Genomic DNA, 14,465 nt, shown 5'->3' on the forward strand with positions numbered 1-14,465 from the left:
TCATCAGCACTTCAAGGTGATTGCCTGCTGCTCGGATACGGCCGGTCTCGTCTGACGCTTCCGCATAAAAATGTTCATTTTGGCCAGATTCTTCTCCACCGTTCGACCGGTTGCTTCAATCTCCCGGCTTAAGGAGCGGCAAAGAGATGATATTGTTAATACCAGATCGGCTATATCTGATTTACACAAAGTGCCTCAGGGTGTCCAACTCTTTCGTTGTGGGGTGGAGCTTGCAGTATGGAGAAATCATCAAGTTGCTTGACAGTGCTGCTGCAGCGAATCAATAGCCTTGAATCATTTTTATTGTAGACTTAATAAACGTAAGATTTAAAGAAAATTTGTTCCTATAAATTATCTTTCATCGCCATCCGAAATTAGTTCATTTTTTTGAATGCATACGTTAACACTAAAATCGATGAAAAATTAACTGGAATTTTCGAGCATTCCATTCGGTAATTTGAAGAAAATTGTAGAATTTGAATCGTGCTTGCCAGGCGTAAATGCTCTGACTGAACGAGTGATTTTTGGGCGTAAATGAAATCTAAACCACCGAAAAATCACAACTGAGTGCCGATACTCAGAAAGAAATAATACTGATCAGTTTAGACTCGCTAAACTATGGTTTATGTTCACATAACGTATATACATAACGTTTTATTTTTTGTGTCCCGCGTTAGACCTCTGACCATCTGGTCACTTTAGATTATATCACGGCCACCACTCACAACGTGACGTAACAAATTGATAAGAAACTTTCCGAAAAAAAGCGTTTAACATGGATGTGGAAGGCAACTGAGTGTAAACACAAATATTGACGTCACAATATGAAAAGTAGTTATGGCATTGCATGCTATCATGCACACCAAGGCGCCTAGAAGTATATCCTAAGGTGGGCCAACTTGCTAAAACCACTCTTCAGCCATCTTGGAAGTTTACTGTGTTTTGTTTGTAAACAAAACACAATACGCTAGTGCCGAAGCTCGCTCGTGATCAGTCTGTCTCTTTCACGCTACAAGCAAATAAATCCCCTTCTGCTTTCTTCCGTAGTGTTTTCATATACCGCTCCTCTAACCAACTTAGTGACGCAACGGCCTCACCAAGTACCATAGACCCGTCTTGATGCACACTACGCTCGCAAATTCTGCCATCTGCTCCAACTAAAGCCAGCGCTACACGATGCTACGAACACCCTCGAATGCTGGACGCTCGATGATTCGACGGATCGTGTAGTCGACTAACGAGCTACGAACCTCCAATGTCGAGTGTCGAATATTCGCGTTGGAAGGTAATCCGTTCGTTGTGGATTACCTTCCAACGCGAGTGGCACGAGTCAAAGGATTTTTGTCATCCGTTGATTCGACACTCGATGAAATTCAATACACCGCTACACGATTTGTCCGAATCTATCTTTGACAGATTGGTTTGTTTACAAGTTTTAGATGAAGGAACAATGAAATTGATTTATAAAACTCCAAATATTCGGCAAAATATTGCACTTTAATAATGTTGATTTCAAGCATTTTAAATTTACAGCCCGATATCAGTACAATTGCTACGGCAGCAATTTCAATACTCGCATCGTCATCCAGTTCCCTAATGTTTTGATGGTAAATAAAAACAATAAACATTCTATCCAAATACTCGCCGATTGTTTGGACCGATTGCATTGAATCAAACATTCACTTCACCGTGTAGCAGCACATTCGTCAGAACATTTGTCGATTCATCGAGTTAAACGTTTGAGTTCAACATTCGAATGAAACGTTGGACGAATCGTGTAGCGCCCGCATAATAATCCTGCTCATGGGATCCATATCAAATAAGCGTGGAAACACACTAGACGGCTCTACCGCGCGATTTTTGCAATGACAAGTCGCAGCAGGAGCTTCATGTAAAACACATTCAGCGGCTTCCGACGGTTTCACTATCTTCCATTATTATATTTTCATAGACGAATGCAAGACGAATATATGGTACAAGGTACAACTATTGGGACAGTAAGCGGATTAGAAGGGTGGTATATAAAGACAGAATTGAGAAAAACGGAAGAGTGGATGTTTACCTGAACGAGAGGGAGAGAGAAGTTGATCACAAACGTCTGAAATAAACACGCATAAACACTAACACCAGCTAACACTCTCGCAAAGCCGTTGCGGCGCATCATCTTCATCGGGCCACCGCAGCGACAAGGAACCGTACAACAGTGATTTTGGAACTGCACACACCCGCCTCCCCGTATATGTTTTATCGCATTCACACTTCATTATCGAGGTCCCGCGGAGGTCTGTCTTTGCAAAATCCGCGCGGGAGAGCCGTCCAGTGTGTTCTTAGGCTGATGTCACATTAGGCGGATTCGCCGCCACGGATTCCGCGAGTGAAACCGCAGCGGAGGATCTACAGTGTATTGTGAATTAGCCATGTCACACAGAGCGGGGCGGTTTTGGAAGCGAATTCATATCGAGAAAAAAACCGTCCCAATATCCGCGGCGGCGAATCCGCCTAATGTGACATCAGCCTTACGCTAAATCGTACAAGTACAAGTAGGGGAGAACGGGGTATGACGGCCACCCTGAACATGTGGTACAATCAAACACAATGTATACAAAATTGAAGCATTTCATTCAGTTCATGTAGAGCCTCCATACCAAACGGTCGTTCTGCTAAACTGCTCTTAATCCAAAGTGTACATCGATTTGAATTCAAAAGTCGGCCTCAGCCACCCGAGATAATTAAAGTTAGTGCTCCGCCACCCGGCGAGACCTTATATGGAATCATTGCGACGTAAACTTGAGTGAAGTTATTGCTACCGTCTTACTTCACATACTGAAGTAACAGGGTCCAAGGACAGAAGAGAGCTACCTAGTGTTTTGCGTCTCCATTGAATTTAAAAATTAAAAATTAGTGTGTGATAAACAACAAGTGTCTCCATCAATTTTTTAAAAGCGAGGAGAATATTAAAAAGCAATAAAGAGAATACCCCAGCCATCATTCTAACATTCAATAAGTCGATTTACCCGGAGACAGTGAAAGTAGGAGTTCTTCGCGTAAGAACTCGTCCCTATTATCCGAACCCAATGTTGTGCTCTAAGTGCTGCGAGTACGGCCACCCACGATTGAACTGCCCTAAAGATATAAAACGATGCTACAATTGTTCCAGCGAACATGAAGATAGAGAAACGTGCGAAGAACAACCATTCTGCCGAAACTGTAAAGGTAGTCACCGACCTAGCAGTCGTCAGTGTGAAATTTATAGAACTGAAGTCGCAGTGATCCGTACGAAAATAGATTACAACCTCTCGTATGTGGATGCGAGAAAACGTGTAGCGGCTGGAAATAGTACCTACGCACAGGTAGCTGCGCAACCCCGACTTGATCACGCCAGACTGAACGCTCTCTCAAACCAAGTTAAAGAAAAACAAGTGGAAATCTCAAAACTCGAAAAGTAACTAGAACAAAGACAAGCGATGGAAGAGAAAATGAACACCATCATCGAACAAAACAAGGAGAAGGATGACAAAATTAATGAATTACTAGAACTAATCCGAGACAGAGACACGAAAATCGAAAAACTTGAACTACAAAGCCAAAAAATGAAAAAAATCATCGACACGTCGCTTCATGGTAGATCACGGTCGAACTCACAGACCAGTGAACCAGAACACGAAGGAATAAGGAAAAAATCAAAACGAGGCACAATTCAGCAACATTCTCATTCAAAACAACAAACATCAGGCATGTCACCACCTCCGAAAAAAGTATCGAATAATTCAAGAAGCCCAAACATGACCAGACAAGCAGCTAACCACATTGCCGTGGAAGAAGTTGATCTAACCGATTCCGAAACCAGCCAAGATTTGTTCAAATCACCTGTTCGACCCAATAATGCAAAATCGAAATAGTCATAAGCCTACGCCAAACCCCAAGTCTCACATTATAAACAACAACAGCACGCAACATAACAACATCAGCAACCGGTTTGAGGAATGGGAATTTGAAGTACCATCCTCACTTCGTAAAGAAGCGCAGCAGGAAGGTGAATCCGTCCGGGACGTCTTGCTTCAACCCGTTGATGGTGAAGCCTCCTCTGCGGCCGGCAGTAGAATATCAGAATATCCAGCTAGCGCACAACAACAAACAACAACGCAATTCAGAACAACCAAAGTAAATTTTGACCCAACGTACGAATCATCAATTATTTCAACTCAGAAAGAAACATCGAATGTAGTCAGCATAACACCAGTCCCCGTAGCATCCCTGCCCGGGGAAGTTCCGACTTCTAACGATGAACCTCCGGCGGCAGATGCTGCGGGGAACCTGGGTTGCCCCCGGGTAAGTTCACCTATTCATTCCTCCACGAACACGACTGGTGGCCTTGTCTGTTTGCTTTCAGTACCTCCACAAGCAGCAGAAAACGCCAGTGCAACAGAGTCAATACCAGCAAACTTACCGATTCCACTCGTCAATCCTCACTACCCGCTTCATTTTCACCCGTCGATCCACTGTAGCAGAGAGAAAATCATAAATGTAACGAACAACGAAATACATACAACACCCACCTTCGCAGCATCCCTGTCCGGAGAAGTACCGTGTACTAATGATGAGCCTCCGGCGGCAGATGCTGCGGGGAACCCGGGTTGTTCCCGGCTAAGTTCCTCATGTTTATATAACTTGAACACATCCACTGCCTCTACTCACGTTTCTCCAGAACCCTCGTCAACGTCATCCAGTGCCAACATCACGCTCGCCATTCAGTGGAACCTGAATGGCCTCCGTAATAACCTGGGAGACTTGCAGTGCATTATTGCACGTACAGATCCACTGTGCCTGGCCCTGCAAGAGACCCATATTCGTGGCGATACGAATCCGTCGAGTTGGTTTGGTAACCGCTATTCATGGGAGGCGGCAATCGGGGAGAACATTTTTCAGTCTGTTGGTATTGCAGTCCGTTCTGATATCCCGTCCACACCTGTACAACTGGACACCGAACTGATTGCAATTGCCAGGAAGATGTTGTTTCCGGCAGCCATTACGGTTGTATCTATCTATGTACCGCAAAACCAGCCCAATTTCTGCGCCATGCTTGACCATTTGATAGATCAGATCGACACACCATTCCTGCTCCTGGGTGACTTCAATGCACACCATACGCTATGGGGATCCTCTAGAGATAGCCGTAGGGGGTTAGAAATCGCGAATATTGTAGAGAACCGGAACGCGATAATTCTGAACGACGGTAGCATCACCTTCTCACGGGGTCGATCAACGTCAGCCATTGACCTCTCCATCTCCTCCCACCAACTGGTTGATTCACTTAGTTGGTCAACGTTTTCAGATAAGTGCCACAGTGATCACTATCCCATAATGGTGAGATACGGCAGATGCCCGCCAGCCACCAGCCGGAGACGTAGATGGATATTCGAAAAGGCCAACTGGGATGGCTATGAAAGTGAAATAGCAAGTAAGCTGAACCTGAGTGAGATGGATCGAGGGATTTTATCCGATGAGTTCGAGAGCATCATCGTTCGTGTTGCGAGCAACCATATTCCTCGCACAAGTGGTTCCCCCCCGAAGAGAGCTGTCCACTGGTGGTGTCCAGAGGTGGAAATAGCCATCAAATCTCGTCGTAAGGCACTCCGAGCTCTTCGCAAGATCCCGACGAACCATCGTGATCACACAGTTAAATTGGAAGAGTTTCGCAGACTGAGAAACCTGCCTAGGACGGCCATCCAAGTGGCAAAAAAGAATAGCTGGGGATCATTTCTCGACGGAATTTCCCCAGAATCACCGACCGCTGAGCTCTGGAGAAGAGTGAATGCACTATCCGGGAAAAGGAGGAGCACTGGATTCACCATCGTGGAAAACCGTGGAATGTCGCCATCACAAACCCGATTGAAATTGCTAACCGGATGGCAGTATTTTTTGCTTCGCTATCAGCCGACACAGCACTCCCTGCGCGCTTTATAGCACGTAAACAAAGCGTAGAACGACAGTTTCCCATCACAACAGGCCGTTTGCTGGAGCTGAACTTCATTACGCCCTTTCGACGGCCAAAGGCAGTTCACCGGGGATGGACAACGTCAGCTAACACCTATTAAAACATCTACCGATTGAAGGAAAGAGGGTGCTTCTGGACCTGTACAACCAAATTTGGAACAACGGTATAATTCCAACGACGTGGAAAACGGCATTAGTCATTCCCATTCCCAAGAAAACGCAGACAAGGTCTCCAAGCGATTTCCGCCCCATTAGTCTACTACCTTGTGTAGGAGAAATTATGGAGCGTATGGTGAATCGTAGACTGATGCAGTTCCTGGAAGACGGCAAATATTTAGACAATCGGCAGTTTGCTTTTCGGCAGGGTTTTGGTACTAGTGTTTATCTTGGATCACTTAGCGACACGATCTGGTGCGCCATCGATTCAGGCCAGCACGTCGACATTGCCATCCTGGATATTGCAAAGGCGTACAATTCCGTCTGGCGTGCGGGAGTCCTTCGTCAGCTACGCGATTGGGGCATTAAAGGTAGACTTGGGCTTTTTCTGCAGGATTACCTAGCTGACCGCAAGTTCAGAGTAGGGATTGGAGGATGTCAATCCGACGAGTTTGTGGAAGTGAATGGTGTTCCTCAGGGCTCAGCGCTTGCTGTTACACTGTTCCTGGTTAGTGTCAACTCCGTGTTCCATTGTCTACCAAGGGATGTGTACGTCTTTGTGTATGCGGATGATATCGTCATTGCTGTGTCTGGAAGAAGCATTCGTCTAGTCCGTAGGAAAATACAAACCGCGGTAAACGCGATTGGACGCTGGGCTGAATCAGTCGGTTTCTCAATTGCTGCAGAGAAGTGCGCGATAACGCACTGTTGCAACTCACACCATGTGGCAACTGGTGTTCCGGTGAAACTGGGAAGCGTCAACATTCCGTTCAGGCGTGAACCTAAGATACTTGGTGTGACCATCGACCGGAAATTCTCCTTCGCACCGCACTTCCGCAGAACTAAACAAGAATGCGAAAGCCGCCTAAGACTACTACGCACCATCAGCTCGCGTCATCCCAGATGGAACAGGCATACCGGGCTGAATATCAGCAGAGCTCTCATCAATAGCCGCATATTCTACGGGGTGGAAGCAACGTGCACCAATAGAAGCGGCTTGATAAGTGTACTTGCTCCACTCTACAACAGATCGGTGAGGCTCTGCTCAAATCTTTTGCCCGGTACCCCGGCAACAGATGCTTGTGTGGAGGCAGGGGTTCTCCCTTTCCGCTGGATCGTTGCAGTTACCATCATCAAACGTGCTCTCAGTTATCTTGAAAAAACCACAGGGAACGATTGTGTGTTGCTCCAGGTGACTAAAGAGATTTATCGCAGTTTCGTTGGAACTGATTTTCCGAAGCTTGCCCGGTTACACCGCGTGTGGTTCGAGAGAAGAATCAATATCGACACCAGCTTGGCATCAACACTAGGAGCAAACCCCAGCTCTAGCGTGGCAACAGCGAAGTTCGCGGAACTGGTGAACACAAGATTCCTCCACCACATGCGAGTGTTCACCGACGGATCCAAGTGCAACGATTCAGTCGGCATTGGAGTCAGCGGCATCGGAAGGGGCTTATGTCTTAAAATGCCGAAATTGTGCTCGGTTTTTTTGGCGGAAGCCACGGCCATAGCACATGCTGTTTGCCGTGTCCCAGCCCATATTCCAGTGGTCGTTTTTGCCGACTCGCTTTCGGTGCTCTCAGCTCTGGAAGCGGGAAAATCACGGCACCCATTCATTCAGGCAATAGAAATAAACTGCACACCGATGACAACTTTGTGTTGGGTCCCCGGTCACAGCAATATTCATGGCAACGAGCGGGCGGACACGCTGGCGGCAGCTGGTAGGTCGGCACAGGCATTCGCGACGGACACCGTTCCTGCGGCTGACATCTTCAAAAACTTTAAAAACGAAGCTATCGTTCACTTTACGCGACACTGGAGAAGCTCCACCGGGTTGTTAAGTAAAGTTAAAGGCGATTTGACTCGATGGAACGATAGGGACAACAGACGGGAACAAAGGGTCCTGTCCAGGTTGCGTGCCAGACACACAAGGGTGACCCATGCTCACACGATCACCAGATGTGATCCACCAATTTGCACAACATGCGACACCAGATTAAGGCAAGGCGCAAATTGAGACGCATATAGCGCGAGTAACTTGGCGCGATATAGCGCCTGTTTTTGTGGCTAATGAAACAGATAGAACGGCGCAAATTGGCCAGATGACGCGAGATGGTGGAGCGCTCGTGAGACACGACTAGCGCGACGCTGTGGCTGAACCACAGTTTCTCGTGCTGGTCATGCCGGTTGTGGTAGTTGTGTTGGTGAACAATCATATAGCGCCGTGGGTTTGACACTGTATGGCTGTACTGGTCGGGTGATTGTGTTAGTAAATAAATATATCGCGCAACTCTGTGTTAATCAGTCATTGTATGCGAGTGGCATGCTATTTACACCAAACTGCGACTTAATATGCGCTCCACCACGCTACGTTTGTGGCACGTATGAGTCGTGTTGGTAGTCTCGCGTTCGCTTACGAGCGCTATACGCTTCTCAATTTGCGCCTAGCCTAACAGTCGAACATATGTTAATCAATTGCCTGGAATATCATGACCTGCGAGAACATTATCAGCTTTCAACATCAATAAGGGATGTCCTCAGCAATGACTCTGTTCGTGAGGAGGTTCTTCTGTCGTTTTTGAAGGATGCCGGTTTGTTCTGGGAAATTTAAATGAGTACCTTCCCTGTAGCATCCCTGTCCGGAGAGGTCCCGACTTCAACTGATGAGCCTCCGGCGGCAGGTGCTGCGGTGAGCCTGAGTACAGTCCGTGTGAGTATCATCTTAATCCTCGTAATGAACACACATACTGTTCCTTTGCTACTCTCTAGCAACGTCACATACGTCGGACTGATATATTTTTATTGGAAAAATACGGCTACGAGGAAGTGCAAGAAGTGCTGCAAGAGCGCTGCCCGTCCCCGAGCCCTATCATGAGAGATTTCGTTTCATACTGATTTTTAAATTCGAAAGTATTGATGTGATGTTCGTTTTCCACTGTCTCATGTAACTGTATTTGTAAAACCATTTACTCTTCGAGAGACCAAACATAATAATAATAATAATAAGCATTTCATTGTGTCAGCATAGATCTTTAGGATGTTTTCCACAATCACATTGATTTTCACAAGGTGTACTTTTTATTTCATTATGTTATATGATAAATAAAAAAAGATATAAAAATGGTGATACCAAAATCATTCAGTGTAACGTTGGCCACCACGGGGGATATGGAGGCTACATAATTCTAGCCGTATAGATGATTATTGTTTCCGGCAAAATTGTACTATAGATCAAGTGTGATAAAAGTGGGAGGTGTTATTTTCCCTGAATTAGAAAGGATACTTGAAACCGGGATGTTTGAAGAAAAATCTGATTTTTCTAAAAAAATCAAGCGAATTTCAAACCAAAAACAGAAAGTGGGTTATATCTGTGGTATAACCGCAAGGGTGACGTAGGACTATCTTTGATTTAGTGATCATTCGTTTTTAGTTGCTTCTGAATCAATTCTGGATGAATGAATATATGAATATCTGGGGGACTTCGAAAACGAGAGCGTTATGTTGAAGGCACAATATTCAGCAAAAAAAGCAATCACACGAAAGTTGTCTAATACATAATACATTGCTTGTATTGTGATATGATTTGTATTCCATTTCCAATAGACAGAATAACTGTTGCATCAAATCAGTCTACATATTTTTTGCGAGAAATTGTTTTCAAATTTCTCGTTTGAGAAATTTTTGAGCAAACATCGTTTGCCAGTGCGCGTAGAACGGGAATTCCTTTTTAGGATTCATTGCACCTCTAATAAATTGCCGAAAGACGTGGTCTTACGTTGATCGCACTTGATTGAAAAATCACAAAACCAAATGAATTTGGTCGCAGTATTATATGGATAGAAAACATAATAAACTATTTCGCTTGAACGAAATTTTCAATTCTAAGGGAATGAATGAATGCGTTTCAGGTCAAGTCAGACCAGGTAATGAATCCCTCGATCCCTCGCCCTCGCCCTCGTTCAGCTCGCTCAGTAACGATGTTGTCTTGTCGATGTCCTCACGAAAAATGAATGCGTTTCACCACCAGAATATCGCTTAAGTATGCTTTTTGTACGTGATTGAATCGAGAGAAGGTGTGGTTTACGATGGCAATTTGGAAGGCAAACTAGAGGGGAATGAACTCTCTGAGTTTGAAACTTTCAGCGACTGAGCAATCGATTGAAAATTATATAATTTTCGCGATACGAAACATTTTCCGTAGCGGCGGCATACAATATTGGATACGAAAATTTTCTATCGATGAGGAAGAATAATTTTCAGAAGCTTTCCTGTTAATTCCGATTGATTGAAAAATCACAAAACCAAATGTATTTGGTTGCAGTGTTATATGGATAGAAAACATTAGAATAAACTCTTTCGCATCAATGTATTTTTCAATTCCCAGGGGAACTGACAGAGTATTTTTCAGCAACGATTAGTTCCTTCCAGATTTTCCTCGATACTCGAAGCCCACCAGTGGTTAATGCTAACTCGATAACCACCTGTTAATAGCACTTGATTGAAAAATATTTGGTCACAGTGTTACATGGATAGAAAACATTAAAATAAACTCTTTCGCATGAATGTATTTTTCAATTCCCAGGGAACTGGCAGATTATTTTCCAGCAACGATTAGTTCTTTCCAGATTTTCCTCCATACTCGAAGTCCACCATTGGTTAATACTAATTCGATAACCACCTGTTAATAGCATTTGATAAAAAAATATTTGGTCGCAGTGTTATAGGTTAGAAAACATTAAAATAGACCCTTTCACATGAATGTATTTTTCAATTCCCAGGGAACTGGCAGATTATTTTTCAGCAACGATTAGATCTTTCCGGAATTTTCTCGATGCTGAATGGTATCCAAACGAACATACTCCTTCCAGTTTGGCCTGTAAAAAACTTTTCTGAACTCTAATACATCAAATTTGGAACCCTGAAAAGGGCCGTTGATTATATGCTAAGCTAATATAGCACGCTCTCCTTAGATTCGACTCCAAATTATCTACTGATGGGGAAAATAATATTCAGAAGCTTTCCTGTCAATTGCGATTGATTGAAAAATCACAAAACGAGCGGCGCTCGCTTATATACCGATTGGTGATTTCAATAGCCTGTTTTGAAAGCAATTTTAAGACTATTGAAACAAGTTTTTGGATGAAAAAGTAACAAGTATATAATGCGTAGACATTTTATCTTTCGAATGAAGTGTTTATCATACCATTTCGTTCAGTTGTTTAGGAGCTATTAACGCTCAAAATCTCGGTCTCCGGCGTAACGCTTTCGTTTTCGAAACTTTGATTTTACACCCCGGTATAGAAATGAAAGACGTAGTACTACGTCAAAAAAACAAACATCATCATTTTACTCCATGCGCCATCTGGTTGTAAATTTACATTACATAAAAAAACAATTGTTCCTAACATTCACAGTCCCACAACTTACAAACTTACGTTCGTGCCCCTAGGCTCAGACCCTTCTACTTTTTTTGAACTTCGTACATAAGTTGGCAACTGCTCAAAATTACAGTATATTGGAATACGGAGTCACTATTTGGGCGCCATATCACGCTATTCACATCGCTCGTCTGAAACGTACGAAGAAAACTTTCGTCCGATGAGCACTTCGTCATTTTCCGTGGCGCAGCGACCATTATCTGACCTAATATGAAAAACGCTGCGCACTGATCCACTTACCAACACTGCAAAAACGACGTGAGTTTCTCCAGAGACTGATCAAATTTAGATACATTGAACTCTACTTTATGAATCGAATCGAGAATTCAATACAATCACATCAAGCAAAATTTCGTATTTTGTAATTCAAGATAATCTCTTACCGAGCTATAATTTCATGTGTTGCAAATTGTGTACATTCAGGCGTTTCTAAAATGTTTCCGAAAGGAAAATAGGGACGTAAATCAAAACATAATACAGTAGAACCCGATTATCCGCGGAACAGTCTGACAAGATTACCACGAACAACAAAAATCACGAATGCCATCAAAGACTAAAAATGTGGTGCAAGCGCTAAAAAAGATATTTCAGCCTGAAAACTATGTTTTATCAATACTGAAATCATTAAACTACCCATCTGTAAGGTCGTGTACCCCAGTGATCAGATAATGTGAAAGCCATGACCAAAACAAAAGAGCATGAGTCTACCACTCAGTGACAAATTCCGAGAAGGTCTATAGATTTACTATGAAACTTGCTATCGCGAATAAATCGCACCGCGGATCATCCGCTAGCGGATAATCGGGGTTCCACTGTGATTTTCTAAAGATATGCAACAAGCAAACCAAACAATTCGAAAAAATATGGTTGCATCGATATCTTTCACTCGGTTGAAGCTATCGACTAGTCTCGGTATCTATAAAAGTAAAATAGAGCTAACGAGCAAAATTTTTGTCGACACGGTTCCTATAATAGGGCCCATTCTTCCACTTATTGGCTTATTGGCGATTGTCTACAAAACACGCGTTCGAAATCATAATACGCTACTAAATCGGTCAAATCCTATTCATTTTCTACCACATTCTGGTATGACGCTACAGGAAATCGTCTTTCCTGTATTTTTTTTTTTTGAGATGGCCGATTTTGCAACTGTACGACACAACTAGACAGTTTGTTTTTTTCCGGCAGGCAGCCCATCGTCAGTCCAATTTAAGAAATTACACCCTCAATTTTAAATTCGCGAGAGGAACGTAAACACGATTTTTATTTATTTACGATGATTCAACATCCCATTCAGAGAACAGATCTGATTCACAACCCGGAGGCGATCTGGCGTAGTGGTAACATCCATACCTTTCACGCAGAGATCACGAGTTCAATTCTCACTCCCGACATTCTTCCAAAAAAATGAAAGTAAAAGTGACGAACCATCCGAAATGAGTTGAAAGTCACATAATAGAGAAAAAAAAATGATTCACAACTTTTCGCCAATAAACACGATACATGGCTGCAGTTCTCCAACTCCCGGCTGCACCAATTCTTGCCAAGTCCTGCTCTACCAGGTCCAACCACCTCGCTCGCTGGGCTCCTCTTCTTCTTGTTCCTACCGGATTCGATGCGAACACCATCTTTGCACGGCTGCTGTCCGGAAATTTCAGAACATGCCCTGCCCATCGCACTCGTCCAGCCTTGGTGACTTTTTGGATGCTGGGTTCGCCGTAGAGTTGCGCCAGTTCGTGGTTCATTCTCCTTCTCCAAACTCCGTTTTCCTGTATACAACCGTATATTGTTCTGAGCACTTGATGTTCGAAAACACCAAGCGCTTGTGAGTCCTCTTCAAGCATCGTCCATGTTTTGTGCTGCATCCTTCTCGATCAGAAGCACTCGGCACTCGTCGTCAAACCATTCGTTCCGTTGTCCTCGTTGTGCATACCCGATGACGATATCTGCTGTGTTGCTAATTGCTGCTTTTAAAGTGTTCCAGCATTCATCGAGGGGAGCTGCATCCAGTTCGTCTACCCTCGGTAACGCAGCTTCAAGACGCTGCGAGTATGTTGCAGCCACGTTCGGCTCCTATAGTCGTCGTAGGTGGTACCGTGGTGAGCGCTGGTGTCTTATGTTATTGACGACTGAAAGTTTAGAACGCAGTTTGACCATCACTAGGTAGTGGTCTGAATCGATGTTAGCACCACGATAGGTTCTGACGTCGATTATACCTGAGAAGTGCCGACCGTCGATCACAACGGGTTAATTTGTGTTTCTGTTTGCTGTGGTGATCTCCAGGTGTAACGGTATTGGAGGCTATGCTGGAAGAACGTGCTACCTATGGCCATGTTCTTGAAGGCAGCGAAGTCGATAAGTCTTAGGCCGTTTTCGTTGGTTCTCTGATGGGCGCTGAACCTACCAATTACCGATCTGTACTTCTCCTCTTGGCTAACCTGAGCGTTCAAATCACCGATGACGATTTTGATGTCATGTTTTGGGCAGCGATCGTATTCACGCTCTAGCTGGGCGTAAAATTCTTCCTTGACGTCATCAGTGCTAGCTAGATGAGGGCTTCTTCTTCTTCTTCTTAAATGGCACTAACTTCGCCGTCTCAACATAGTATTACTTGAGTATTTTTCATTAGTACTTAGTTGAGATTTATATGCCAAATATCACGCCTTAAATGCATTCTGAGTGGCAAGCTCTAGAATAGTCGTGACCACAGTGCAAGTTGGAAGAAATTTTGTTGACGAAAAGTTCCCTCGACCAGAACGGGAATCGAACCCGGACCCCCGGCATATTAGGCATGACGCTAACCAATCGGCCACGGGAGCACGGGAGCTAGATGAGGGCTGCGGACGTTAACAATGCTGATATTGAAGAAGTGGCCCC

At 44.1% G+C, this 14,465-nt stretch overlaps 1 protein-coding gene across 1 annotated transcript; it reads left to right on the forward strand.

The window, feature by feature from the left end:
• Nucleotides 1–6,274: 6,274 nt before the first annotated feature.
• Nucleotides 6,275–8,167, forward strand: LOC129765891 (uncharacterized). Its single transcript, XM_055766328.1, has one exon. The coding sequence runs from the start codon at nt 6,275–6,277 to the stop codon at nt 8,165–8,167; it is 1,893 nt and encodes a 630-aa protein (XP_055622303.1).
• Nucleotides 8,168–14,465: the final 6,298 nt, after the last annotated feature.

Source organism: Toxorhynchites rutilus, chromosome 2, assembly GCF_029784135.1.
Source record: "Toxorhynchites rutilus septentrionalis strain SRP chromosome 2, ASM2978413v1, whole genome shotgun sequence".
Taxonomy (NCBI): domain Eukaryota; kingdom Metazoa; phylum Arthropoda; class Insecta; order Diptera; family Culicidae; genus Toxorhynchites; species Toxorhynchites rutilus.